At 48.6% G+C, this 12,860-nt stretch overlaps 2 protein-coding genes across 5 annotated transcripts in view; both read left to right on the top strand.

Moving 5' to 3' along the window:
• The window catches only part of LOC138115759 (uncharacterized), a 46,323-nt gene extending 45,048 nt beyond the window's left edge, over positions 1 to 1,275 (top strand). For all 4 annotated transcript variants that reach the window (XM_069025172.1, XM_069025174.1, XM_069025173.1 and 1 more), the window contains one exon: positions 1,072 to 1,275. In XM_069025172.1, coding sequence (XP_068881273.1) covers positions 1,084 to 1,275 — 192 coding nt within the window. In that variant the 5' untranslated portion in view covers positions 1,072 to 1,083. The remainder of the gene's footprint in view (positions 1 to 1,071) is intronic.
• A 25-nt stretch (positions 1,276 to 1,300) lies between these two features.
• BCL9 (BCL9 transcription coactivator) lies at positions 1,301 to 12,703 on the top strand. Its single transcript, XM_069025170.1, has 7 exons — positions 1,301 to 1,378; positions 2,955 to 3,271; positions 4,184 to 4,373; positions 4,837 to 4,936; positions 5,341 to 7,570; positions 9,182 to 9,442; positions 10,513 to 12,703. The coding sequence occupies exons 1-7, from the start codon at positions 1,326 to 1,328 to the stop codon at positions 11,628 to 11,630; spliced, it is 4,269 nt and encodes a 1,422-aa protein (XP_068881271.1). The 5' UTR covers positions 1,301 to 1,325; the 3' UTR covers positions 11,631 to 12,703.
• Positions 12,704 to 12,860: the final 157 nt, after the last annotated feature.

Here is a 12,860-nt window from a genome sequence, read left to right as displayed (position 1 = left end):
GCAGTTTGAACAGTAGTTTCTTCATAAAATTCAAGACACTCCCATCCTAGTAAGATTTGTTTCATTTGGTATACATAGGAAGAAACTACTTCTTTGGTGCTGAGAAGGAATATTGGGAATATTTACATTTGAATAATATTTAACTAGAAATGCTTAATACATTAACAATAAATCTTGGTTAGATTCTAAATTAAGTAGATTTGCATCTGAGTAGGTGAGATGAACAGGAGAGATTTTGTTGAAACATAAACAAGACAGAAATTTGTTCCAAAATAATTTAGCCCAAAGCAGGTAAACAGTAATGTTCAATAGTTTCCGCCTCCAGAAACAGCTTTATGTGCCTTATTGCCTGCGTCATGCATATTGTTTCTTAGAAAGAAGCTGAAAAAGCTGCTGCTTTTTTTGTGCCCTTTTTTTTTTTAAAGCCTCATAATCTGTGGAGTGTTGCTGAGCAAATACGGATGGGTACTACTCCAGTGCTTTTTTGGCCTTTCTAATAGATACGACGAGTGACTAACCCCTGGTGTTTTGAGAGTAATCACACATAGCTGGTAGCTTACAGGTGGTCAGGAAGGCATTTTATTTTATTTTTCTCCCTTTGTGTAACCCTTAGCACACATCATTGAACATATGTCTAGGTATATTGGACCAAAGAGACAAAAGATTTAAGCAGAGTTTATGTTCTTAAGAAATATCAGATTACAGCCATTCACAGGGGAATTCTGGATAGCTAAGTCATGTTGGGGATTTGTAATTTTGGTTTCCTGCTCACTTGCTGTGAGGTGTCTTTAAGCTGAGCACGGATGCAGAACCGAAGTGTTCAGATACAAGGTGCTTCCCTCTTTTATTGACTCCAGAATTATTTGCTTTGGACAAAGGGAAGATGGCCTCACTACCTGTAAACTGAACCAGGGCTGCCTCTGGTCTGAAATACACATCTGTCTGAAAACTCTTCTCCTGTGTCTTCTTGGGAATGGGGGAAGAATTGCCATGCATTGCTTCACACCAGATACATCTGCTTGGGAAGTTCCTCACTGGTTTTCTGTTCTCTCCTGGGGGGGTGGTTTGCAGTGTGCCCTGGAGATGCGAGACTTCCCCTGGGCAGCAGGAGGCACGCGTCTAGAGAATGCTGGAGCTGCAGGAGGGAAGTGCCCAGTGCAAAAGCAGCGAGGAGCCAAGAGAAAAAAGGCAAGCAGGCAGCCAGCACTGAGAGAAGCGGGTGGCAGAAAGTGCTTCAACGCTGCCTCTGGCGGCACGCTCCCCAGAGGAACTTGACAAGAGCCCATCTGCGTGTGTGTGAGACTGTGAGCTCAGGATTTCTGTCAATGCATTCCAGTAACCCCAAAGTGAGGAACTCCCCGTCAGGCAACACACAGAGGTAAGGAGAAGAGTCTGCAGTCAGCTGCTCTGGTTGGTGCATGTTGCCATCCCTGCTCTGCTGCTGGATTAGCCCAAGGACTGGGGCTATGTGGCTTCCTGGTCCCTCTGTGCTCCCATTGGACCCACTAAGTGCCTGAGCAGTGGCTGCACGATGCTGATGGTCTCCATGTTTGCAAGGCTCAGGATGAGCTGAAAGCTGTAAAGCCATGAGGTGTGGATTCTCCATTCCTTGTGCTTTCCTCCCTTTCTCCAGGTGCCTGGATAGGCTGTAGGAGAGTAAACATGCTGTTTCTATCTTGGGTTTTTTTCCCTTCCTCCTTTTCTAATTATCTGTTTCCCGAGGGGTAGTTGGGCAGCAGAAGGTCTCTCTGTCTGTACTTTCACACAGAATGCTTTCTCCATATTATTGGCTTGAACAGCCTGGAGAACTGATCAGCTGAGCACTGAGATCCTCTGCATCGCTCACCTGCCAGTGCAGCAGGTCAGCATTTCTTCCCCCCTTATTTGGAAGGGGAAGAATATGGAAGCAAAGCAGTGTCCAGGGACTTAGGATGGTTCTGATTGACAGCATTCTTGAGTTGGATTATTTACTCCTAGAGGTCATCCAGAGCTTAACAGTATTTCTTAGGGAATGCTTCTGAGTCAGATGTCTGTCCAAAGGAAGGAACAGCTTGTGTGAGTCCCACAATGAGGATGCTAGCAAGTACTGCCTTTTGGAAGTGATAGTGATGATGGGAAAACACAATGCAGAAGATCCGATAACAGTGGAGTAAGTGGAGGGTGAGGAGGGAAGGGGTGCCTAATATCTGTAGAACCCAGAGGAGCAAAATATTTTTAGGATACAATTTGCTGGATGGAAGAGGAATGAAAGACTCTTGAGTCTCCTTTGGCAAGTTGAGGAAGCTTCACTGCCCCATTTTGCAGGAGTGTTCTTGGAGATGGTATCCTTCTCTTTCCTTATTCAGGGGCAGGTTGTAGCTGGTTTAATTGTTTTCACGGTCAGAGGTTTGTGTTTCTCTGGCAGCTCGCCCCAATGTATGACGAATGCTGCAGTAATGCTGGGTTTTCCTTGTGCTCCCTGTAGAACTGGATAGGGAGGTACAAGGGAGGGGGTGTGGGGGGGTCTGCTCTGATCAGAGCTGCAGCATGGTGGGGTCCAGGAGAATGGTGAGGTGAACTTTATTGTGCCTTGTTTGTTTACTCTGAGCTGGTCTTGGTGTGAGGTGCTTCTCTGTGCACATAGAAACCGTTGTCTTTATTGACAGAAGCACCAGAGGTGGGTCCTCATGTGACAGCAGTTTCTGGGATCTGGCAGGTCTGTGGTTTGCCCTGGTGCCTTCTTGAGCAATGAGATCCCATCTTGGATAATAACCCTTTCAGGGCATGTTCAAAAAAGCACCTGCATGACTCTAAGCTTGCAGGCATTTTTTATTTGTCAGCAATTGTCTTAGCTTGCAAAGGTGACAGTGGTTGTTTCTGCTTCACTCCAATCTGTTCCTACAGGGCTGAATTAATCAATGGTGTGATTTATCACTTTTTCCTTTTCTTTCTTTTTTTTTTTTCTCTCTCCCCAGTAGCCCCAAATCAAAGCAGGAGGTGATGGTCCGTCCCCCTACAGTGATGTCCCCGTCTGGCAACCCTCAGCTGGATTCCAAATTTTCCAACCAAGGCAAACAAGGGGGCTCCACCAGCCAATCCCAGCCCTCCCCCTGTGACCCCAAAAGTGGAGGTCACACCCCCAAAGTGCTCCCTGGCCCGGGTGGGAGTATGGGGCTGAAGAATGGGGCTGGAAATGGTGCCAAGGGGAAGGGGAAGAGAGAGAGGAGCATTTCGGCAGACTCCTTTGAACAGAGGGAAGCTGGGACTCCTAATGATGACCCGGAAATCAAAGGTATGTTTGCTAGGATTCATGTGCAAGTGCAGACAATCAGTCTGAATCCTCTGTGAGATGGAGAATTGCTATGCAAGTATTAGTGAAACATTTGTTTGTCTGGGCTTCTGTAAGTTCCAGCCAATGAAGTCTAAAGGTCTTGAAAGCAGGCGAAGAGGAGAGGTTGTCATAGCTGGCATTGGTAAATGTCTTGTTCACGCTCGGTTAGAGCCCAGACCTGACTCTGGCGGGAAAGTTCCTTTGTAACTCTTGAACTCCCCCAGAGGATTTAAAAGCGCAAATGCAACCTGTTGGTCTCCTTCTGGCCTTTGGCCTTTCAGGAGCTGTTCTGTTGTAACTGGGGTTTTAAACAATATGCAAGTCTGTTTTGTAAACACAGGTACATAACCTGTAGCACCCTGACTGCTAACACAGGCCAGAGAGCTGGGATTTCTGTGTTCTGTTCCTAGCTCCAACACTGGCTCTGTGAGGCAGTGCAAAACCAGACTACATGTTCAGTTGTCCATCTTCGTTGTCCATTTTCTAGGTCACCTAGCTAAGGTGGCTGAGCAAAAAAAAAAAAGTAAATTTTGCAGGAGTGTTTTCTTGAGGCAGACATTTATGTTTGTTCCTACATTAAAGTGTAGATTTTCTGCTTTTCTTTGTGGTCATTAGAGAATTCAAAGAGATCAGCTCTGGGAACTGCCATTTTCCATGGAAAGAGACAAAATGAGCTTTCTCCCAGTGTTACTTCAATGACACCATGGCTTTAGAGGAAAGATGTGTGGTGTAATAGAAGAATTGCCTTTAGTGGTACTGGATGAAGAAGCAGGAAATTCCAGAGGAGGAAAAGCTCTGATCAGTTGTCTGAAATGATTTCCAAAGAGCTCCCAAGATAATGATTCCCTTCTTTTCCCCTTTGTCGCTTTCCAGACTGCAATTCTGCTGATCATGTGAAGTCCCAGGAGTCTCAGCACACACCACACTCCATGACTCCTTCAAATGCTTCAGCCCCAAGGTCTTCCACACCTTCCCATGGTCTGACTGCCACTTTGGAGCCAGCAAGCGGGCAGAAGACTCCATCCAAAGTGGTTTACGTCTTTTCTACTGAGATGGCCAACAAGTAAGTAGGTAGATGCTTGAATGTCTTCTGGGAGCAGGAATTGTATTTGTGCTCCTCTTTTAAGAGATTATCAAGGGCACTTTCTGCATCAAGTAGCAAAAAGTTACTTGTTTTAGGGATGCTGAAGAGGCTGGAGTGGAGAATATCCCTACCTTTTTTCCTCTGAGAAGTAACTTTACTTCTCTGAGGTATGGGGATATTTTTTTTTTTTTTTGCAAATGCTGATAGATATTGTTTTGCAATCCATGCAATGAATAGCAGCCAGGATGGCTTAAACTGAGACATGAACCCTGAATGCTGATGAGTTTGTAGATGTAAGTATTTTCTTTTGCTACTTATCTAGAGTGAAATGTGTGGTTGTCTTTCTCCCTTCTTCCAGCTGAAAGATAGAAGGGAGGCCAGTTAAGAAAAATTGATTTTTAGCTTCAACTGGATATGTGCATCTGCCTGTCTGTCTTTGCAGGGCTGCAGAAGCTGTGCTGAAGGGACAGGTGGAAACCATCGTGTCCTTTCATATCCAGAACATCTCAAACAGCAAGGCGGAACGAAACACTGTACCTTTGGTAGGGAATACCTGCATGGGGGTGGGAAGGGAAAATGGTAAATGTGCCTGTGTGTGACTCAGAGAGTTGGATGGTTATTTACACTCTGAAATAAGTTTTAGGAAGTCAGGCAGTTGTTGTTCAAACTTTCTGCACATAACTTAGTCTCGCAATATTTGGGTAGTATATTTCCAACTCATTGCTCACGCAGAGCTAGCACAGAAGAAAGGGGTCCCTGAAGTAATGCCTTGAGCAAAGTAGGTTTCTGCATTGCCAGGAGGCTGCTGTGTAATTGCTGCATGAAGGCTACCCTTGCCTGCAAAGTTTGGGCTGGTGGGGTTGCGATTGGGCATTTTGTTTGCACTGCTGCTTATGTGACATGGCTGTAAGAAGAGCAAGTGACCGAGTGTGCCTTTTTCTTGCAGAACCCCCAGATCACTGCACTTCGGACTGAACCCAAACCCCTGCCGCAGCCCCAGCCCCCCGCTGCCCAGGACCAGAACCCTCCCCAGAACGCCAAAATGCAGCCGACTCCACCTGTGTCAGCGCCAGTATCCAAACCCACTGGCCCCCCGTGTCCCATAGATCAGGACAGTCCCAGCGTGGAAAGCAAAGTGATGTCTGTGGGCAGCCCTGCCAACTCTACCCCATTGCAGACAGAAGGATTTGGGCAGAGTTCAACCCCCAATAATCGAGCAGTTAGCCCGGTTTCCCAAGGTAGCAATAGCTCTGCTGCGGACCCCAAAGGTCCTCCCCAGCAGGTGTCTGGTGGAGACCCATCCAGTTTGGGTGAGAATCCTGATGGACTGTCACAGGAGCAGCTGGAGCACCGAGAGCGCTCGTTGCAGACCCTGAGAGACATCCAGCGCATGCTCTTCCCTGATGAGAAGGAGTTTGCGGGAGGGCAAAGTGGGGGGCCGCCCCCAAATGCTGGGGTGCTGGATGGTCCCCAAAAGAAACCTGAAGGGCCAATACAGGCTATGATGGCTCAATCCCAAAGCTTAGGTAAAGGGTCGGGGTCTCGGACAGATGGAGGGGCTCCATTTGGCCCTCAAGGACACAGGGACATGCCTTTTTCCCCAGATGAAATGGGGCCACCACCAATGAACTCCCAGTCAGGAGCCATAGGCCCAGACCACCTGGACCATATGACTCCTGAGCAGGTGGCTTGGCTCAAGCTGCAGCAGGAGTTTTATGAGGAGAAGAGAAGGAAGCAAGAGCAGGTGGTTGTGCAGCAGTGTTCCCTGCAGGACATGATGGTCCACCAGCACGGGCCTCGTGGGGTGGTCCGAGGTCCTCCCCCTCCCTACCAGATGACCCCTGGTGAGGGTTGGGGACCTGGGGGTCCAGAGCCCTTCCCTGAAGGCATGAACATGTCACACTCTCTGCCCCCCAGGGGCATGGCCCCTCATCCCAATGTGCCCGGGAGTCAGATGCGCCTGCCTGGTTTTGCAGGTATGATGAACCCTGACATGGAAGGCCCCAATGTCCCGAATCCCACCTCACGGCCTGGGCTTTCAGGAGTTAGTTGGCCAGATGATGTGCCAAAAATCCCAGATGGCCGAAACTTCCCTCCTGGTCAGGGTGTCTTCAGTGGCCCTGGCCGAGGGGAGCGGTTCCCCAATCCGCAGGGCCTGCCCGAAGAGCTCTATCAGCAGCAGCTGGCTGAGAAACAGATGGGCCTCCCTCCTGGTCTGAACATGGAAGGCATCAGGCCCGGCATGGAGATCAACAGAATGATGCCCTCCCAGAGACACATGGAGCCTGGGAACAACCCCATCTTCCCTCGCATGCCGGTAGAAGGACCGATGAGCCCCTCTAGGGGGGACTTCCCAAAAGGAATACCCCCACAAATGGCTTCTAGCAGGGAGCTGGAGTTTGGGATGGGCCCTGGCAGCATGAAGGGGGACATGGGCATGAATGTCAGCATGGGCTCCAACCCACCCCTGGTCCCTCAGAAGCTGAGGGAGGCAGGAGTTGGGCCGGAAGAGATGATGAAGCTGCGCCCTGGTGTCTCGGAGATGCTCTCCTCTCAGCAGAAAATGGTGCCACTGCCGTTCGGGGAGCACCCGCAGCAGGAGTATGGCATGGGTCCCAGGCCTTTCCTTCCCATGTCTCAGGGCCCAGGAGTCGGTCTCCGGAATCTCAGAGAACAGATCGGGCCTGACCAAAGGACTAACAACCGGCTCAGCCACATGCCGCCACTACCTCTCAATCCCACCAGTAACCCGAATAGCCTCAACACTGCTCCCCCTGCGCAGCGCAGCCTCGGCCGCAAGCCCTTGGATATCTCTGCAGCTGGTCAGGTGCATTCGCCAGGAATCAACCCCCTGAAGTCCCCCACGATGCGCCAGGTCCAGTCTCCCATGATGGGGTCTCCCTCGGGGAACCTCAAGTCCCCTCAGACGCCCTCCCAGCTGGCAGGAATGCTCGCGGGCCCCACTGCCGCAGCTGCTGCTGCCTCCATTAAGTCCCCGCCTGTCTTGGGGTCTGCTGCTGCTTCTCCTGTCCACCTCAAGTCTCCGTCTCTCCCCGCACCTTCTCCTGGATGGACTTCATCTCCAAAGCCTCCTTTGCAGAGCCCTGGGATTCCCCCGAATCATAAGGCGTCTCTAACCATGTCTTCTCCAGCCATGCTGGGGAACGTGGAGTCGGGTGAGTGCTGCCTCTGCTAGCCGGATTTGGCGCTTTGGTTTGTGTCGGGTCATCCAAGATGTGCAGCAAGGGGAGGGAGGAGTGCTCTCGCAGCAGGAGAGGAGCTGGATGGCCCTTTCCCCATTCAAGTGGCCTGTGCCAGTGCAGGGTGAGGGCTTTTCCTCCTCCTGTTGTATTGGTGGGTTTTCACCCTGCCTCCCATGTACGGAGCTGAGGGCTGGTCACTGAAAGGATGTGAAAGGCTGATGGGAGAAATCTCTCCTTGGAGGGGTCTGTGGCTGTTCTTCCATAGCTCATGGTCCCTGTAGCTCAATGGAGAAGATCCCGTTGATGTTTTTAAAGCACTTTGATATGAAAGGTTCCTACAAAGACATGCCGAGCACTTAACCAGCCCTGTATCTAGGCATGGGTCAGGAATGGTTGGTCCTTTCTAGGTTTACACTGCAGACAGGAAGTTGTGATCCAGTTGTTCAGGTTTTGAGCATTTTGGAGTGATCTAACCACCACTGTACATAACATTTGGTTGAGTGCTGAGCCATGCTGTGCCTGGGACCTCGGGGTTCGGGTGTTGGCACACCTCTGCCCTCACCTTCCCAAAGCTCACCCGCCCTTCAGTCCAGGCTTCCACAGCCCTGGGGGACCTTTCTGCCCGGGAAATTCTCCTGGCTGGGAAAGAGGAGCCCTTTGCCCACGTTGCCCTCTAGTGCTACCGCGAGTAACAGCGGGGACTGGGACAGGGATGTGCCTATGGGGTCGGTGGCTCAGGAAGGCACCTCAGTGCTTTAGTCTGTGCCTTATGTAGTGCTTAATGAATGCTTTTACATGCGGCTCTTCCAAAGCACGGATCTTTCAGCATTGCAGGATTTTTATATTCCCTATTCTCCTTTCCTCTTTTGGTTGGGAGGGGCTGAGGAACGTGCAGTGAATTTTCAGTGAGAGTACAGCTTTGGTTAAGCATCTTTCCTTCACATTGGTCTGGGTGGCATAAAATTCATCAGTGAAGAACAAAGGAGATTGGAGGTGCAGTTAAGTTACCTCTAATTTTGTGAGAGCAAAGGGTGACATTAAGCTAATAGGTGCAGAGAATGCTTCTTTCACTGGAATAAGCAGCTAATATCACTTTATGAAACATGAAATGAAATATAAACAGGGAGTTTTACTAGTAGCTCCTGATGTAGCTTGTCAGAAGTGTTCTCGCATGTCTCAGCATAAAAACTGCTACAGCATTACTTGTGCCGTCTGTGTCTTTTTTGATTATAGATTTTGATTTTTATGGCTACCTCTAAGTCTGTCTTCAGTGTATGGAAATTGAATAGTAAGATTTTCAGACTAAACTGGTAATTCTTCATGTGGATTTTTGGAGGCTCAAGATAGTTCTAGTTAGAAGTGTTATCCAGAAGGATAACAGATGTTAACGAACTTGACCAATAGGCTTATTTTTCTGGTTACCTTTCATAGCCATTGACTGCACTAGTCATGTAGAGTCTTGCAATAAAAAAGATTTCTAGTTTTTGAGATTTCTAGGGGGAAAGAATTGGATTTAAGGAAAACAGTAAGAAGGAGAAAAAAATTAAGCTCTCTCTTTTTCTTTTCTTTTTTTTTTTCCCTAAGGGGGTCCACCTCCTTCCACAGTCAGCCAGTCTGCTCCTGTGACTCTCCCTGGAAATCTCCCCTCTAGCAGTCCTTACACAATGCCTCCAGAGCCAACCCTCTCCCAGAATCCCCTCTCCATTATGATGTCCAGGATGTCCAAATTTGCCATGCCCAGCTCTACACCACTCTATCATGATGCCATCAAAACTGTGGCCAGCTCGGACGATGACTCCCCTCCAGCACGCTCCCCAAACTTGCCACCTATGAACAGCGTACCAGGTAAGAAAATCAAAGGAACATAAGCACAAGGTATCTGGCAATACAGTGAGGGTGATTTGATGGAAGCCTCATCCAGTGAAGACAGTGAGATGGGAAAAAACTTGGAATATGAAGCCATGGGTTGTTTTTGAGGAAGCAGTTGCAATTCTCTGAAATGTAGAGATGGTAATTCTCCTTGCAACTTTGCTTTTCTGTCCAGAAAGTATGAATTCTTCAGAAAGTGTTTAACATGGAAAACATTTGTGCTTGGGAGAGATTTCCCTTCAGGTACACTGGAATTATTTGTGTGACTGAAGGCTGCTCATGGGATTTAGGGTCAGACCTACTATGTGTTATCCAAAAGAAACTTTACCTCCCCTGCCTTAAGGCAGTGCCATAGAAGCTTCACTGTTTTTAGGGGGGTTTGTTTGGGTTTTTTTTTGACACTGAATCATCAAAAATGCAAAAGTGGGCTGTAGTACCTCCACCCTATCGAATTAATAGTTAAAAAAGGGGATGAGTGGATGTTCCATGAGAGTGGCAATTGGTAATGAATTCTTAATGAGTTTACCTGTAGCTTTGCCGTGTGTTTCACACAGTAATGATCAGAGGGGCTGAATATATCTGGGGGAAGCTGGCTAATTGAATAAGTTCATGATGGTAACTCATTAACCTCATTGATCACTGCCTCTTAGTCTTGCAAGGGTTACCTGATTTATCACTGCTGAGCATTGAAAGGAGTTCCGGTCACTTCCCAGTGGACAAGTGTCCATATGCTGATAATCTGTCACAGACATGTTTGTTACTGCCAGAGACATAGTAAAAGTGTGGTTTGGACTGAGATCCTACTTATGGAGCAGGCTTTAGTCACTGCTTCATAGGGCAGTGACAGGCTTAGGGAGCCTGCTCTTCAGGTGACATCAAATTTCTGGTTAAAATAACACTTTTCAGAGCCACTGCTGATGGTTTTTTTTTCTAGCACTGCTTTTTTGTGTGTGTGTACAGACTTGGTAACCTTGCAGAAAGCTCTCTGATAGCTTTATTGATTATTACTGCTGTTGTCTAAATGTGATTCCTTATTTCTTCCCTAGGAATGGGCATTAATTCTCAGAATCCTCGAATTTCAGGTCCAAACCCAGTGGGTCCAATGCCAACCCTTAGCCCAATGGGAATGACCCAGCCTCTTTCCCATAACAACCAGATGCCCTCTCCAAATGCTATGGGACCCAATATACCTCCTCATGGGGTCCCTGTGGGACCCGGCCTGATGTCACACAACCCAATGATGGGGCATGGTTCCCAGGAGTCTCCAATGGTACCTCAAGGACGCCTGGGCTTCCCGCAGGGGTTCCCTCCCGTACAGTCCCCTCCACAGCAGGTGCCATTTCCACACAATGGGCCCAGTGGTGGACAAGGCAACTTCCCAGCGGGAATGGGCTTCCACGGAGAAGGACCTCTGGGGCGTCCTACCAACCTGCCCCAAAGTTCGACAGATCCAGCACTTTGCAAGACTGGAGGCCCTGGCGGTCCAGACTCCTTCACTGTTCTTGGAAACAACATGCCTTCGGTTTTCACCGATCCAGAGCTGCAGGAGGTGATCCGTCCTGGAGCCACGGGAATACCTGAGTTTGACCTGTCCAGGATTATCCCATCGGAGAAGCCTAGCCAGACACTACAGTATTTCCCTCGTGGGGAGGTGCCAGGCCGCAAGCAGCCGCAGGGTCCCGGGCCTGGCTTCTCCCACATGCAGGGGATGATAGGAGAGCAGACCCCGAGGATGGGACTAACATTGCCCGGCATGGGGGGCCCCGGGCCGGTGGGAACTCCAGATATCCCTCTTGGCACGGCTCCGTCCATGCCCGGTCACAACCCGATGAGGCCGCCGGCCTTCCTGCAGCAGGGCATGATGGGGCCGCACCACCGCATGATGTCACCAGCACAGCCCGCCATGCCCGGCCAGCCCGCGCTCATGAGCAACCCCGTGGCCGCCGTGGGCATGATCCCGGGCAAGGACCGAGCCCCTGCCGGGCTGTACAGCCACCCGGGCCCTGTGGGGTCACCCGGGATGATGATGTCAATGCAGGGCATGATGGGACCCCAACAAAACATCATGATTCCCCCCCAGATGAGGCCCCGAGGTATGGCTGCTGATGTTGGCATGGGAGGATTTAGCCAAGGCCCTGGAAACCCAGGGAACATGATGTTTTAAGCTGCTACCATAAGACTGGATGTTGTGATCCTTGTCAAGATGAGATTCCAAGTCCTGAGGGCTTTTTTGGGAGCTTCAGGAGTACAGTTTGGCCATGCAATAGGTGAAAAGAGACCAGAGGACGCTTTGGGAAATCTCGAATGTATGGAATTACCTGAAAAAAAAAAAATATTCATTTTAACAGGTTGTTTTTTTTTTTAAGATTTATTTTTTAAAAATTATTTTTGTGGACTTGGGTATCCCGTGACGGCACCTGCTTTGAGAATCTGTAGCTGTATTTTGAGAATTGCCATTTGTCACAAGTTGCACCATTCTCTGTATGTTTACGTCCTTTGGACTGGCTTCTCCCAGGACTCTCGGTTATTTTTGGGGTTTTTTGTGTACTGTACTATATTGTAAAAGGGATTTTAGCAGAGACTTTAGTCTTTGGGGTGAGAGGAGAATGGGATTCTAGGCTGTTTACTTTAGGTGGAGAATCCATCTTCAGAACTTCGGACTATTTTCCTTCAACTCCAATGTATAGAAAAACCAAACTACGACCTCAGAGCAGAGTATTAATGAAAAGCACAAAAAGGAACTTAAGTTCAGTGAGGGGAATCTTTTAAAAGAAATAAATAATAAGTTAAGGACATATTTTTCAAATTATGGCGTGCTGTCCAGCACCTTCTGTCTCTCCCTCCCACTCTTTATTAAATAGGCTTCTCTCTCTCTCCGTCCCCTTCTGTCTCCTCCTATGGCAGCTGCAATACATTGTGTTATTTTGGGGAGTAAATCTAGGAGAGCCTCTCCTCACGTGGGGACTCTTCCCACTTTTAGGAAGGGGCTGGACTTGGACACTGTTACATCCTACAGTAGTCTCTCTCACTGTTTCCTATTCTCCTTTTCTTAGAAACCCCAAGTGATTTTATTAATGTGGGAGTGGAACAGACACTAAAAGTTATCCAGGATTTTTTTTTGTGGTTATTTTTTTTTTCCTCCCCAGCGTAAAACGTTCTGTGTAACCTCCATTAAATTTGGTACAAAACCACTCGCCAGGGCTGTGGTGTCAGAAAAATAAAATATATTGTTTCTTACAAAAATGAACTGTGTTCTTTATCCAGTCCAGTTGTTTCTGCATACATCAAACAGCTGGCCAGATGGCTGTTTTCTCTTCCTTGTGATCGTGGCCAGCCTAGAGGCCAGGTGGGGTAAACTTTGATAGCTCCTTAAAGTCTGGTCAATAGGCAGCTG

This window comes from Aphelocoma coerulescens, chromosome 1 (genome assembly GCF_041296385.1).
Source record: "Aphelocoma coerulescens isolate FSJ_1873_10779 chromosome 1, UR_Acoe_1.0, whole genome shotgun sequence".
Lineage (NCBI taxonomy): Eukaryota > Metazoa > Chordata > Aves > Passeriformes > Corvidae > Aphelocoma > Aphelocoma coerulescens.
Note: the sequence above shows the minus strand (reverse complement) of the source record. Positions and strands in the feature narration are given on the sequence as shown.

What these genes read in the sequence shown, in the direction of transcription:
- BCL9 (XM_069025170.1), top strand. Translation starts at nt 1,326, where the DNA reads ATGCATTCCAGTAACCCCAAAGTGAGGAACTCCCCGTCAGGCAACACA. An exon ending in TCTACTGAGATGGCCAACAA is followed by an intron (nt 4,374 to 4,836) that starts GTAAGTAGGTAG and finishes CTGTCTTTGCAG; the next exon opens with GGCTGCAGAAGCTGTGCTGA. An exon ending in AACGAAACACTGTACCTTTG is followed by an intron (nt 4,937 to 5,340) that starts GTAGGGAATACC and finishes TTTTTCTTGCAG; the next exon opens with AACCCCCAGATCACTGCACT.